We start from the raw sequence: 16,349 nt of genomic DNA, 5'->3' as shown, positions 1-16,349 counted from the left end.
CTGTTCTCTTGTTACCATGGTTGGGATTGCTTTCAGAGGAATACATGGAGAAGGAACTATGTTGGGGCCTCAGAGTCTGCATAGGGCTCATATGAGAAGAGGTGTTCCATCATGTATTATGCTTCCAAGCCTAGGTTAAGGCCAGCCATTTTTTAAGGGGTTTTGATGTTCTTTTGTAAGCTACCCTACTAATGTATTTGATTAATGTAATAATCGAGAAAGGAAGGAAAACAGGAGAAATACGTTTAGCTTACCCATACAGTTTATAATTCAGTGGGTGGGTTTGTGTTTGATTGTTTTTAATGTAAGTTGGATGGATAGACCATACCACAATTCAAACACAAATGTGTTCATCTCGTATCTCAAATGGGCTTGTAGCATATCAAAGCAGCATCTCCTGTATTGAGATAAACTGAACTGTCTTAACCCTCTGGAAATGTTCCTTCATCCATGATCCAAAGGACTAGCCATCAGACCCAGCTCTGTCAATTATTTTTCATTCCAATTGGCTCATGTTTGGTGAGCAGCAGTTCTCACCAGTTATGGGGGTAGCGTTACGTACTCTTTTCCCCAGTGAATCATAATAGCAACACCAGTGCTATTTTAATAGGAAATGGACGTGTTGAACGCTGCCACAACTGCTTATTGTCTTCTCTTTGGGGCCTTTCTTTCCTTCCATTCCTCCAGCCCTGTTTGTGTTTTGCACCAAGAGTCGCAGGGCGGAGCGTTATTGGCAAAAAACTCTTCTGCAGATGGAAGAGATGGAGTCCCAGATCCGAGAAGAAATCCGTAAAGGTAAGTACCTTTAAAGAGTCAATGTTCAAGGACATCAAATAAATGTTTCTTCTCAAATACTCTGAGGGAAGTTTGCAGTCCTGAGATGCCCCTCAGAGTTCATGCAGAAGAAACAGCAGCGCCCACAGCGTTGAGTCCTGTGACTCGGAGATCAGCTTCCTCGGAGATTGCAAAATGGTATTATTGTTAACAAAAGGGAAGCTGCCGCCTCGTGCTGTGATTGAAACTTCCAGAAACGGTTTGCTGCATTTGGGGAAATTGCAACCAAGTAGGCAAACCACAGCCCATGGGTGAAGGGTCAGGAGTTTTGAAATGAAACCTGTTGCATGGACTTGGGGAAATAGCAAGCTTCCAGTTCACTAGCATTGTAAAATAATCTGATGAGCAAGGAGCACAGGATCTACTTCTACCTATGGCTCTCTTTCAATATTGTCTTACCAACGCCATCAGAAAGTGGCTACTAGATGGTCTCATGTTGCTGGTTTCCATATGTGTGAAATGGCTTCTTCACAAAGTCCTGTGAGGCATTAATGATGCTCCAGGATCCATTAGTGAAAGGAACTAAAATAGCATTCTCTGGAGGAGTTCTGTTAGTTGTCCCCATTTTACAGCAGCCTGACTGGCCTGAACTACAAGTCAGGTGGTTAGTGTTGCCAGTCCTGTGGAACACACTTTCAGTAGAGATTTGGTAGGCATGCTCACTTTTAACTTTCAGGTGTCTCTTGGAGACCTTTTTATGCCAAAAGGCGTATGCAGTTATTCAACATTTTTCTTGAGTAGCCAGTCTTTTAAATTATTGTTCTAAACTGCTTTTAATTTGGGGGAAGGGGTGTTATAGTTTTATGTTGCTGTACACTGCCCTGCTATTTTATCAGAGCACTGTATTTTATGAGAGCACTGTAGATACTTAAGAAATGTAAATATTGCATGCCGAAGTTAGAGGAAAAATAGATTTCTTTTTAGTCCATGAGTCTTTACAGAATCCTCCACTATACATGATGTTCTAGAGATCATTAGGATGCAAGATTTGACCCCAAAAGTAGGCGTAACTGCTGCCAACGTGCTGCAACATACAGAAGAAGAAGAAAAAGTTTTCATTACATGAAAGCAGCTCTTTGGTCTGATTGTGGTTTCTTTGGATTAGGTTTTGCAGAACTCCAGACGGATATGACAGATCTTACCAAGGAGTTAAATCGCAGTCAAGGAATCCCATTCCTGGAATACAAGTACTTTGTTACACGAACATTCTTTCCCAAAGTAAGACAATGTGGCACTTTAAAGGTTCTAATAATGCATGGTTTTTCCCAACTGTACACTGGTGTGTGTGTTTCTGTTTGCCTTTCTGCTCGATGTTGCCTTTAACACTCATTGTTTAGAGTGCAGTTTAATACTATTGTCCAGTTATTGTGATGTTAGTTCTACAGCAAGCCCCCAGAAGCTGCTTCCCATCACCATGGATCTTTGTCTTGTAAGCAGAAGCAGACCTTGTTGATAATTAGAAGGCAAGTTTATAGTAGAAAATAATGGCTGTTCAGTCAGGCAGTGGCACTGAAGAGAGATCCCCAGTCCAAACTAGTATTAACTAGGGCTGTAGCATGTCATCACTTAACATCGAGTGCTGTTTCTTAAACGTTTAATAAGCAAATATCTTTTCCCCAGTTGTGGACTTTTGATTTATGCACTACAGCAATCAGCGTTAGATATATCGTCAGTTCCCCAGTGAGAAGATGGTTGGTGTTACAGTGAGATTGGCCTCAGGAATTGTGTTACGGAGTTCAATTTTACATTCATAATTCAGCTAAGTTAAATCACATCTGGACAGCCTGTTCAACCATGCTCGCTTTCAGAACCAAATATCTCAAAAATAGGAGTATAACAATAATTGAAGTTGTTATAAGACACTTTCTTGGCAGAAACAATCAGCATTCAGTGTCCTTATGACATCTTTACAGACTCTTCACAGGTGTATACATTTTAACTGAGCTGTTCCAGATCCAGCATAAATAAATAAATAAATAAATAAATAAATAAATAAATTTTTATTTATACCCCGCCCTCCCCAACCAGGGCCAGGCTCAGGGTGGCTAACACCAAATATGAATTACAATAAAACGTAATAGAAAAAACAACAACAAACAAACAAACAAAAAACCAAACAAACAAACAGTTAACTAAAATACAGCTTAAAATGCAGCCTCATTTTAGTAGTAGCCCATAAATCAATACCATAAAGGGAGGAAACATCAGATATTCACCCAAGCCAGCTATCCATGCTGGTCCTACATGGGCCAGCAAAAAAACCAAGGGAACATTTATATACCAAATCCCATATAAGGGATCAGAGTGAGTCTAAGCCGAAGGCCAAGTGGAACAGCTCCGTCTTGCAGGCCCTGCGGAAACATGTCAAATCTCGCAGGGCCCTAGTCTCTTGTGACAGAGCATTCCACCACATAAGGGCCAGTGCTGAAAAGGCCCTGGCCCTAGTTGAAACCAATCTAACCTCCTTGAGGCTTGGAACCTCCAAAGTGTTGTTATTTATGGACCTTAAGGTCCTCCGTGAGGCATACCGGGAGAGGCGGTCCCGTAGGTATGAGGGTCCTAGGCCGCATAGGGCTTTAAAGGTCAAAACCAGCACCTTAAACCTGATCCTGTACTCCACCGAGAGCCAGTGCAGCTGGTAAAGCACTGGATGAATGTGATCCCACGGCAAGGACCCCATAAGGAGCCTCGCCGTGGCATTCTGCACGCACTGGAGTTTCTGGTTCAGCTTCAAGGGCAGCCCCATGTAGAGCGAGTATGTTAACTTAAATCCGGTAATGAATGTCACACCAAATGCTGTGCTTTCTTTTTCTTGTTATCGTCTGCCCATAATGTATTATATCCTGATCTAAAAGCAGCATTGCACCCTAGAAACAGCTGCATTTTATTGATAGTGGGAGAGAGAGGAGTGATTTCTGTTTGGGAGCTTCATTTGTTGTTGTTTTTTTGCAGTAAAATAAGCAGGGAGATAAGCACTCACATTCACTGAATCTAGTACATAGCAAGACGTTAAAATTGACACTCTGAGGAAGTGAATCTGAGCCCATGTGGTGTAGTGGTTAGAGGTTCAGACTAGGACCTGAACCTCTAACCTGGGAGACAAGGGTGCAAATCCCTTCTCGGCCAGAAGCTCACTGAGTGACCTTTGGCCTTTCACTCTCAGCCTAACCTACTTCACAGGGTTGGTGTGAGGATTAAATGAGGGGCAGGAGAACCATGTATGCTACCTTGAACTCCTTGGAGGAAAAAGGTGGGATATAAGTGGAATAAATAATAAATAAATTCAATTAGCATATCCCATCAAGGATTTTTGCTTCTGCAAGTGGACATTTTCCACTCTACACCACCCGTGGCCTCCCCCAAACTGCTCTAACAGGTTGAGGAAACCCCCTAGAACAGATTTAGATGGCATGTAGGGGGAAGGCGAGAGGGAGAACGTTCAGTTTCCGAACAGAAATCATGTACTGATGGAACGAGAGACTTAGAACTTTGCTGAATTCCACCCTGAGATTTGCTAGCTCTCATAGTTGTGGAAAAGCACTAAAATGTATGAGCAGCGAGTGCTTAAAAGGAAAACTGGGGCTGAAAATGATTTTGGGTAGTCCTAGGGAAAGACTATGATATGCTGCCAGCAACTTGCCCCTTGCCAATGGATGCTCACATCTTATCTCTTGTTACAGCATGCATGGCCCCCTCTTCCTTCATTCCCCATTACACTATTCCATCCCAGTACTTGCCCCAAATTTTTAAAAAGCCACATTTCAGAAGCAGAATAAATGAAAGCAAACAAAAAAAAGGGAAGAAATAGAAATATATGCAATTCCTTCATTTGCAAATGAATTCTGTGAGCAGAATTTGAATTGTCTTGCAGATTACGCAAAGCCTTGGGCAAGTATATAAATATAGGAGAAAGAAACAGTTCACTCCTTTTGTCTTGGAAGAGGCAAATATTCAAATACCCAATAACTACTTATTGTGGCTTAGTCCCAAATAATTCCCCCTTTTCTGTGAAGCCATAAATGCCAGATTAGGCAGTTCATAACCTTCACACTGTGAATGCCTTGTTTCTCTCAAACAATATGCCTCCCCCAAAGTTCTTCTGTGCATTCATTCAGAAGCTTCTTGCCGAGAGTTTAAAACCTCCATAAAACCACATTATTTCTTACTTGTGAGTAGCCTCAAGTCATGATGACATCTCTCCTGGCCACTCCATAACAATACTGCTTTGTTGGCACAGGGACTTGGAGAAGGCATGAGGGATTTGATCATGCTTCCTTTTTTGCCAAATAACAAGATGTGCTTTGGATTTGTTTTCTGTGTTTCTTAAAAAAAATAGTGTTCCTCCCTCTATGAAGAGCGTTACATTCTGCCTTCCCAGCACCTTAATTCCCAGATGGGCTCTCAGGTGCAAGAAACTCACCCATTACTGTTGGGAGAATGGAAGGTGAGTATTGGCTACAGATACAGCTGTAACGATCAGTGTGTTGTTTTATTATAGTGGTTAAGAAATGCATGAGAAATAAGTTATATGTTCCATACTGAGGGAAAGGGATAGGCTGAGGAACCAATGAAGTTTGGCTACAGAGGAGTAAAAACAGTAGGAAATGTCTTCCTAGGATGTAGAAAGCTGTAGAAAAAAATAATAATTTCATGGGGCGGGAGCTCTAGAATAAATGTATATGCATTCACACATATTAGAAGATATAGGATACACTGAAGAAACACCCTTCTTCACACAGTGCATAGTTTAAATTATGGAATTTGCTCCCACAAGATACAGTGATATTACCAACTTGGATGGCTTTAAAAGTTTAGACAAACTGATGGAGGATAAAACTACCAGTGGCCACTAACCACGATGGCTGTGTTCTACTTCCACTGTCAGAGGCATTATGCCTTTGTATAACAGTTGCTGAGAATCACAACTGGAGAGAATGCTGTGGCGCTCAAGACCTGCTTGCAGACCTCTGAGCCCAGTGAATGTTTTTATTTATTCCAAATCCAGTTTCTAGTTCCACACTTCCATCTAAAGAAGTAATGACTTACCTCAGCTCCTTATTACCTCAAACGTTTACTGCTCAGATACACTAAGCATTTGCCACTCCATTTCCTCACTAATTTTCGCCTTTGAGTCCCTGGTTTATGTTGATTTCTTGAATTCATAGTACGGTGGTACCTTGGGCTACAGACGCTTCAGGTTATGCGTTTTCAGGTTACGGACACGCCAAAACCCGGAAGTACTGGAACGGGTTACTTGTAGGTTTCGGCGCTTGTGCATGCACAATCACACTATGCATGCACTAAATCACACTATGCGCAGAAGTGCCAAATCACGTCACGCACGTGTGCAGACATGGCGCTGCGGGTTGTGAACACTGCAGGTTGTGAATGTGCCTCCCACACGGATCACGTTTACAACCCAATGTTCCACTGTACTATTTTTTTTAATGGACCTTTTAAGTTGAGAAGTAAGTACTTATGCGGGGGCTCCATTCCCGACTGACACACGTCACCATGGATTCCCCCGTTCCTCCCCCTTTCAGCACTGAAAATGCTGTACATGTCAGAAGGAGCACACATGCTGATGACACACAAGTGGGGAAACACCTGTAAAGTATATGCTGGTTGCAATAAGCAGCTGTCAGCAGCTACTAGCCACAGTGGTCATGTTCTACCTCCACTGCCAGAGGCCTCTGAATGCCAGTCACTAGGAATAGCAGGTGGGCAGAGTGCCATTGCATTTGTGTCCTGCTCCCTGGTTTCTCTGCAGGCTTCTGGTTAGCTGCTGTGAGAACAGGATGCTAGACTAGATGGGCCTTTGGCCAGGTCTTATTATATTCTTATGCTGAGTCTCTCCCTCGCAGGCTGCCATACCTCACAGAGTTGTTGTGAGGGTTAAATGGTATGTGAGATAATTGTGTATGTCACCTTGTTCTTCTTGGAGGAATGGTGGGGTATAAATGTAATAAAAAATAATTACATTGGGGGAAATCGCTTGCAAAAATGTGCGTACTGTGCCAAATTACATGCAAAAATGTGCCTGTTAGAAACAATGGCATAACAATGGGAATGAATGTTCATGTGGACTTCTTTTAAAACAATCACAAACAGATGCAGAAATCGAACAAACTGAACTTTAGTTTAGGAAAATGAGAGACAGGCAAGCTGAAATTGACAAATTCATCCATCCATCATTAGTTGTAGGTCACAAGGAAGCACTTCTAGGCTCACTTTAAAAAGCTGCCTGTCTAACTTGATGGAGAATCGTAACTTCGGGGGGGGGGGGTTTACATGAATCAGGTGAATCAGGCTCAATATTTCCCTTTGTGTGCCTACTTTGTGGCTGCTATGCTAATTATACTGTGGTTTTTATTAAAGGGTTTTTGTTTTGTGTATCAAGGTAGCTCATACCTATCAAATTTGTAGTCATAAACTATTTGGAGTGCCTTCTTTTGTCTTGCTAGCCACTATTAAGCTGCTGTACACAGTCTTAAAATGAAGTAGGTTAGTTAAGATGTATGTGATGGGCGATGGAGTGACTGTTCTCATCCAAATTGCTGGTTTTGCCTTAGATTCCTGAAAATTGTAGACCTAACATGGAAGAAGGAATTGCGTTGTTCTCAACCTTACTCAACAACAAGCACTTTCTCAATGTCTTTGTCCATGCTCTTGAGCAGCAGAAAGATTTTGCTGTTAGAGACAGGTAAGGTTCTCTTTTAAGATTTTAAGATAACTTTAGGTGGCACACAAGTTCAGCCTAACTTGACCACACACCTCTTTCAGCCTGCAAACCTGGATGAGCCCTGCCCTGATTTTGGGCATTTAAAAGTACTTCCTGTTTGATAAACACAGAATCATTACTTGGGTTTTCTCTTGAGTTCTTTTTCTAAACCTGATATCTGTGCTTATGGGGAAATGAATGCTTCCAGATGGTGTGTTTTTTAAAAAAACAAACAAACTCAGAGCAACTCCAAGTTTTAAAGAGGGTAGATAACCTGTTCACATTCTGTGTATTCCAAAATATATTAAAGCAATACTAAATAAGCCTTGGACTGCTGGTTTTGAATGCATTACCTGAAATAAATATTTATAGCTTATATAAAGACCATTGGGGCTCATTCACACACTTACAGATGGGATTTAAAGTTTGGTACATACGTACCTCAAATCAACCTTGACATACCCTCAACATATTACAGAAATTCTATCTACCTGACAGAAGGAAGCCAAGCAACACCTCAGGAAAAAGCAGGTGTGGGATTTCATCTTCACATAAGTCCTCTTCAGACATCCTATTTTTGTTTTAAGTTGCACATGGTTGTTGGATGCTGCAGGGACAAGCAGGTAGCCACACACACCTGCCGCCATTGCAATTTTCATCACCCTCCACAGATGGGAGGACAAGCATCTGAAGCAGAAAACTTCCTGGAAAATCAGGGTTCTAAAATGTTTGGGGAGCCTCCCTTTTTCAGAAGGGCCGGAGGGCAACTGGAAAAGCAGTGTGGGGCTGGGCTAGCATGCTTGTCCCTACGGGGTGAGGGGAGTTTGCATGTTAATGTGAAGACAGAATGCCTGAAGAGGACTGGACTTCAGCAGTCCTTGAACTGAGAAGGGACGAAGGAGGAGGAATTTGATATCCTTATGAGTTAAGCTTGCTTCCACAGCACTGTGGCTAAAATCATTTTCTCTTTGCTTTTCTTGCATCCTCTCTGCACTATGACAACTATTTAGGCCCTCTTAGTAGTCATTTACGCCTCCTCCTGAGTCACTAGCATATCACAAAGTAGTCTTATCGTGGAGCAAGGAGGATTAACCTGTTCTGAAGTGCATTCTGTGGCTGCCTCTGTCAGCAAGAGACACAATATATGGTGCTTAATTCAGAAGCACCCTGTATAAAGAAATGACAACTGGGGAGCTTTTAAAGGATGAAGAAAGTAAAATAGTTGGTAGAGCTGCCTGGCTGTGTTTTGTGGTTATTGTACAGCAGACCTAAGTAGCCTTGCATCTCAAGGGCTTTGTATATAACCCACAAACAAAAAACAACAACCATATCCCCCTAAACATCATGCTGTTCCTTTATTTCTTTAAAAGATACAACTATGCCATTTTCCAGCTTTCTGGTGTTAACCTTCTCTATTATTCTACAGAGTGCCAGAACAGTGTTTTTTTCTTTGAACGATTGGCATCCATTTCTATCGGAGGGGCATAATACAATGTGATTATGCACAGCTGCAATACAAATGGTTTGAAGCTTCAACAATTTTGAAAGGCTTTGCGCAAAAAAAAATTAAAAAATCTGGAACGTTACCATGGTTTTAATTTCTGTTCACGTTGATTGATGGGTCCCAGTTGTACTATCAGTCTCAAAAACCATCCATTAACTCTTCTTGCAGATGCAACCTGGCCTCCTTGCTCACCATTGCGTTGCATGGGAAACTGGAGTACTACACCAGCATCATGAAGGACCTCTTGGTGGATCTCATTGACGCGTCTGCCTCTAAAAACCCCAAGCTTATGCTGAGGAGGACAGAATCTGTAGTTGAGAAGATGCTGACCAACTGGATGTCCATCTGCATGTATAGCTTTCTTAGAGTAAGTAGGAAAGACCACTTAACTTTGGGGGAGGCTGCGACCTGGTGTGGCTGTGGGAAACTGGGCGGGGCACCTTTGATAGTTCATTGTCTCCTACTCAGGGCATTTAGATTCCCCCTCCCCCCCCCGCTCTCTTTTTAGGTAATGGTGACCCAGGAGAGAGATTAAGATATAGCGTTATCTCACTTTTTATCAGCAACACTTCAGTGTAGAATAGGTTAATGGATAGTGAGTTGTCCCAGGCCATCAAGTAAACTTCACAGCTGAACAGAGATTTTCAGATATCTAAAAGTATATAGAACCGCTGCCATTTAAGCAGTTGTTGTGAGGTCCCAAAACAGTAATGCGTGTGATCTCTGAAATGCGTGTGATCTCGGTCCAGTATACCTGAAGGAGCGTCTCCACCCCCATTGTTCTGCCTGGTCACTGAGGTCCAGTGCCTTCTGGCAGATCCCTCGCTGTGAGAAGCCAAGTTACAGGGAACCAGACAGAGGGCCTTCTCGGTATTGGCACCCACCCTGTGGAACACCCTCCCACCAGATGTCAAAGAGAAAAACGACCACCAGACTTTTAGAAGACATCTGAAGGCAGCCCTGTTTAGGGAAGCTTTTAATGTTTAATAGACAATTGTATTTTAATATTCTGTTGAAAGCTGCCCAGAGTGACTGGGGAAACTCAGCCAGATGGGCAGGGCATAAATAATAAATTATTATTATTATTATAAGATTCTAAAAAAACTTAATCCCCATTGTTGAAACAGTTGATACTTTTTCCATTTAGCTTACCATAATAATGTTCTGGCAAAAAAACATACTAAGGTGATAACTAGCATAGAGGGAAGTTGTCTATTTCCAGCATTTCCCACTTCTTTATCCCCCAAGTTTTTCTAGGGAAGAATTATTCCCATTGATGCTGTTGTGGAATTTCTGTTCAAATGTCAAATGTTAGCCTCTCAGATTTTGTTTCAAAACAACTGCATTTTAATATTAATGTTTCAACCAGGATTGTTGATATTGGCCATATTTCTTTTTGAGGGGCTCCCTCTGATCCTAGAAAATTACTAGGCTGATATTTCTATAGCCCAACATGAGAAACCCAAATATGAACACAAAGGCTGCACCTGTTTATGCAAATTTTGTAATAGGCTCAACTCAAATGCTGTCAGCATACTGTCTGCAAATGTTGCTTTTCAAGAAAGGATTGGAGGCTTGGAGTTTGCTTTCAAGAATTAGACTCAAATTTAGTTTTGGATTTTTTAAAAAAATACAATTTTATGCTTCAAAACATAATCAGTGATGACCAAAACTACTGATACTCAGCTATTTTATTAATGAGCCCCATGAATCAAGGCTTTTTATTTGTTCAGCTCCCCATTTCTGGTTCCATACTTTCATCTAAGTAAGTCTTGCCTTACCTTAGCTTCTTATGCTTATTAACGCAAATACTGCCCACGTTCACTAGTCACCTTTGAGTCCCTGACGCATGTTCATTTCTTGAATTAATGTCACATCCATTACAGAAAGTTTAAAATTTACTCAAAGTACTATATCCTTTAATGGACCTTTTAATTTGAGACGTAAAGAATTTGTATGCAGTTTGCAGTAAGCAGCAATCAGCGGCTACTAGCCACAATGGTTATGTTCTACTCCACTGCCAGAGGCCTCTGAATGCCAGTCGCTAGGAATAGCAGGTGGGCAGAGTGCCATTGCATTCGTGTCCTGCTCCCTGGTTTCTCTGCAGGCACCTGGTTGGCTACTGTGAGAACACGATGCTGGACTAGATGGGCCATTGGCCTAATTTAGCAGACTCTTCTTATGTTCTAACCAATAATGACATAATTTGGCTATAATTCCCACATTAAGACGGCTTTTTCAGTTCCAGCACTTCTCAGGTAGCTGCCATTGCCATTCTAAGAGAATGAGTGAAGCGTTCATGGTGAGTTCTGGCACCCCCTTTTCTAGAAAAATAGCACTTCTTATTAAAGTGAACAGTATTTAGAAGTTTGGACTATTTTGAAAGGGATCGCAAGGATCAACTAGTGCAACCCCCTGCAATGCAGGAATCTCCACTAGATCATCCATTTGTCTGATTTATATGATGTATGATGTGCCATTTGACTATAGGCACTCAAAGTCTGAACTGCATCACATATTTAAACAAAACCAGTTTGTTCATGTGCGGTCGGCGATAGACATTCAACAAGCCTGGGAAGGGAAAGAAAGTAGGAGACGTGTGTTTTTTTTAATTGCATGCTATGGTGCTAAAATCTGCTGATTTTGCATATACTTAGCCTCCCGGTTAAGAAAGTGGAGACCTCTTTTGGGACTAGAGAACTCAGCTGGAATCCGATACAACCAAACTCAGCTGCCTAATTTCTTCTGAACGTTGTGCAAGAAAACCTTGGGAGGGGATAGAGCTTTATCTTACGGGACCTCTGAGCAAGATGGTCTTACAAAAGAAATTAACAACGCCTGCAGTTCTCATACGGTCTTTTATGTTCCTCTGAGCTCTCTTCTGCTGCTCTCAGATAGGCACGCATGAAGAAACAGCCACTGTTTACTATCGCTCCAAGGCTTCACATCCCACCTTGCGCCTGTCTGAGGGCAGGAGAGCTATCTCAGAGGAAGAGTTTGGTCTGCACAGCCAGGGTGAAGGATGCAGCTTTCATAGCAGGAGAGTGAAGCAAAGATTAGGACTCTTAAATGTTAATCTAAAACATGAAGCTAGCTTGTAAATAATTTGTTTCCCCCCCCCCAGCCTGCCCCCCATCTTTTAAACCTGGCATGGTCCCAGCTAAGAGAAAGATAAAAGACAGATGTTATAAACATAAATTGATTCTCCATGTGTGCTGTGATAATGCTTTAATTCTGTGGTATTTTGTGGAGCAGCCGATAACTGGCTGAATCTGGGGAAAGCCTGCCAGTAAATTAGACAATTTGGAAGGAAGCTGGTTTTGACAAGGGTGAGACAGTGCCACCTCTCCTTCTGCTGTTGTTCGTTCGGCTGAAAATCAGCTCTTGTCTACTTAGCTGTAGAACCGGAGGACAGGAAAAGGCAGCATGCCAGTGATGAAGTTCAATGTTTTAAAAAATATTTTGTGTATATGCATATAAAATTGCTTAGCACTTTTCATTAGGAACAATACGGCGTTTATAAGCAGAGCGATAACAACGAACACATACAGTACTTGTCCTGAAATATACAGCTGATGTTCTGGTTTTGACTTAACTGATGAGGAAATGTCTCATTGTAAAACAAAGCAGGATAGCTACCCCTGACTTTCTGGCTTGCTGCTATGAATTGTGTGGTCAGGAACAATCAGGATTAGTTGGCAACCTAAGTGAACATAGTAGATCTTGAACTCATCTCAGTCTGAGGTAGAAGTGCGTTTAATCATCCAAGTGAAGATACCATGGATTATCTCATACATAGAAAGAATTGCCGCATCTCTTGCTAAGTACAGAAGGGCAGTCCTGCTGGATCAGACCAAAGGCCCAGGTAATCCAGCATCCTCCTCTCACACTGACCAACCAGATGTTTGTAGAATAATAATAATAATAATAATAATAATAATAATAATAATAATAATAATATTTCTACCCCACCCATTTGGCTGGGTTTCCCCAGCCACTCTGGGCAGCTTCCAACAGAAGGTTAAAAATATATTGAATTAAAATACATTAAAGCAGGACATGACTGCAGCAGCACTCTCCCACTAGTGATTCCCTTCAGCTGGTATTCAGAGGCATACCACTCCCCATCGCTCCTCCCTGGAAGCTGTAAGTCTAAACCTGAGCATCACAAATGAGCACCCCAGTGAAGACCACATCCTTTAATCAAGTGAGCACAAAATAAGGGACTGGTAAGGGACCACCTGTTTTCATGATTTGCTTATGAGACACCTAGAAGTAGAGAGAAACTTTTGACTGCTTTGGAGCACCTCTGAAGTCCAGCACAATTGGAAAACACAAGCCCAACCCAGGAGTAGGCTCACTCAATTGCATAGATGATTGGGGGTACTCTGATGCATCAAGGTTTCTCACTGCTTTCAAATGTCCCTGGAATCCTGTCCAATGTCAGAAACATGGTCTCTCCTGTCCATTAAATTGGAGGAGGGGCAGAATTGATTGTGGCAAGCACAATATAGACTAGCTTAAAAAAAAAAAATCTTTATGTGGCAGAAGACAACTCTGGGACCTGTCTGGATTCCAGTCTCAGACTATAAGCTCCCACTGCAAGCCCACATTCCTTCATGGATAATGTAACCATACAGAATGGTCCCTTCTCTCAGGAAACTAAGCAAGCTCTATAGGTTTCCTGATAGGTTAGTCCTAAAGGACAAATTCAGTCATCCAGTTTACATCAGCTCTGCTCTCTTTTTGTAAGCATTTTGGGAAATCTTAATGAGAAGGCAAAGTATAGTTTCAGAAATCATATTTGTCCTACACAATTGTGGCTACACAGTATGATGATTGTAGTGTTCAGTGATCCATTTATTTGTGGTGGCTTCAGAGATTTTTTGTTAAATCTGGTGATAATTAGGACTGAGAACATTTCTGCCCACACACGAATTTCCTGATGATATTCCTGAATCCACTCAACAGTTTCCTAGAATCACAGGAAACAAATGATAGGTGGCTGCACATTTTGAAATGGTTGGCTATTTCTGCATGCATGTTTGCAGGACCAAAAATTAGAGAACATGTTCTTGTTGTGTTTAATTTCTTCTCCAAGGTAAATGTAAATGTAGCAAAAGCCCATAAATTTATTATTCAAAACATTAAATGTTATGCTGCACCAGTGTCTCGTTATTACAGTTGCCATCTGAAATATACTCAGAGTCGCACAGTGATTTCATGCTCTTTATTCAGCTCATAGTGGTGAGGAGGAATGAATGAATGTCCCCTCAAGGTATCTGCTTTATATACATTATTTACACAATGGGCTGCACATGATTGGCTAATTCCGGAATTCTACTGTAAGCCAATCAGGTTGTGGATTCACTTCTATCTGGAGCATGATTGGGTGGTTCCTGCCAACCAATCATACTGCTGCATTGTTCTAGGACCAATCAGACTGCTGCATTCTGAATCCTATTGTTCTAGGACCAATCAGACTGCTGCAGTTTGGATCCTATTCAACTCAGTACATAACACCCCTCCCCTCTAAGTTCCAGTCCTGCCCGGGAGGTCACATTCATAGTCCTCAAGGTACGCCGGCGGCCTACGTGTGCGTTGCGGCCTGGGGTGTTCCCTGGTCCGGGGTTCAGGTTCTGGCTCGTGTTCCAAGGATGCTGGCTGTGATGGGGCTGTATGGTCTGGCGCAACCGGCTCGCTCAGTCGTGGTTCTGGTTCCGGTGTCCTTTCGGCCTCACGGGTCCTCTCTGTATTTACTGATTCAGCCTCTCCTGCTTGCCCCTGCTGCTCTATGGGCCTCACTGCCCCACTGTTCCCTTGGGACTCCTCTGACCTGTCCTCCTCCTCCTGGTTTTCTCCCGGGAATCGTCGCCGTATCTGGTCGCAGTGGCGGCGCCAGCATTGCCCCCCATCTGTTAGCACCTCGTACGACACGGGGCCAGTGACCCTGGTGACTGTGGCGGGTACCCATGCAGGGCCTGCCCCAAAATTCTTTGCGTACACTGGGTCCTGGGCCTCGAAGGTCCGGGGGTTCCTGCCTTCCCCCACCACTACCTCATCCTGAGCTCTATCGGGGTGAAGGCGGTCCAATCTGATTGCAAGGCGCCGACCCATTAGTAGTTCAGCGGGGCTCCGGCCAGTCGTTGAGCTGGGGGTGCTGTGCTGTGCTAGAAGGAATGTGGCAAGGCGGTACTCCCAATCCCCTTGCGTCATGCGGCGAAGGGTGTCCTTGGTGGTCCGCACCATGCGTTCTGCTTGGCCATTGGTGGCAGGGTGGAATGGCGCTGAACGGATGTGGCGGATGGCATTCTGCGCTGTGAAGGTTTGGAATTCTCCTGACGTAAATGCAGTCCCGTTGTCTGAGACGAGAGTGTCAGGGAGCCCGTGGGTTGCAAACAGCCTGCGTAGTACCCGGATGGCTGCGGACGTAGAAGTGGACGGTACCAGTGCGACTTCCAGCCATTTGGTGTAAGAGTCCACCACTATGAAGAATGTTTTCCCCTGAAAGGGGCCAGCGAAGTCCACATGCAGGCGTGACCATGGTGCTCGGGCGGACTCCCAGGACTGGACTGGGGCCCTTGGGGGATCTGGGCGGGATTCTTGGCAGGCCTGGCAGTGTTTGACCCAGGCCTCTATCTCTCCGTCGATCCCCGGCCACCACACATAACTCCTGGCAAGGGCCTTCATTCTTACTACCCCTGGGTGTGTCTCGTGTAGGGCTGTGAGGACCCTTTTGCGGAGGGGCTGGGGAACAACGACCCTGCTTCCCCATAACAGGCACCCCTTGTGGGCCGACAGTTCATGTTTGCGGGTTGTGTAGCCGGCGAATTCTGGCCCGGGGCTGCTGCTGGGCCATCCCCTCCACACCCAGTCCAGGACCCGGGAGATGACCCTATCTTTCTTGGAATGGTGTGCAACTTCTTGTGCCTGAATGGGGCGCTCGGGAAGCAGCTCCAGGCTCATAACCTCTTGTGCAGGTGCTGGGTCGGGGCCTGTTTCCGGTAGTGGTAGCCTGCTGAGGGCGTCCGCATGGCCCATCGCCTTCCCAGGGCGGTGAATCAGTGCATACTGGTAGCTGGCAAGGAAAATTGACCACCTGAGGACACGAGGAGACAGCACTTGGGGGGTCTGCTTTTCGGGGGCAAACAAGCCAAGCAACGGCTTGTGGTCAGTCACCACGGTGAAGGGCCGCCCGTACAAGAAATCATGGAATTTTTTTACTCCCTTCACGATTGCCAGACCCTCCTTGTCGATTTGCGAGTAGTTCCGCTCGGTTGCGTTGAGTGT

The 16,349-nt window shown here is 43.7% G+C and overlaps 1 protein-coding gene across 1 annotated transcript in view; it reads left to right on the top strand.

The window, feature by feature from the left end:
- Positions 1-16,349, top strand: part of PLXND1 (plexin D1) — a 154,274-nt gene that overhangs the window by 102,833 nt on the left and 35,092 nt on the right. Inside the window, exons 21-25 of the mRNA XM_083602674.1 lie at positions 688-795; positions 1,940-2,052; positions 5,171-5,278; positions 7,407-7,537; positions 9,228-9,426. Coding sequence (XP_083458800.1) covers positions 688-795; positions 1,940-2,052; positions 5,171-5,278; positions 7,407-7,537; positions 9,228-9,426 — 659 coding nt within the window. The remainder of the gene's footprint in view (positions 1-687; positions 796-1,939; positions 2,053-5,170; positions 5,279-7,406; positions 7,538-9,227; positions 9,427-16,349) is intronic.

Source organism: Podarcis filfolensis (genome assembly GCF_964270895.1).
Source record: "Podarcis filfolensis genome assembly, chromosome: 2".
NCBI classification, from domain to species: Eukaryota; Metazoa; Chordata; class Lepidosauria; order Squamata; family Lacertidae; genus Podarcis; species Podarcis filfolensis.
The sequence above is the reverse complement of the archived record's forward strand: the minus strand, read 5'-3'. Positions and strand labels throughout refer to the sequence as shown.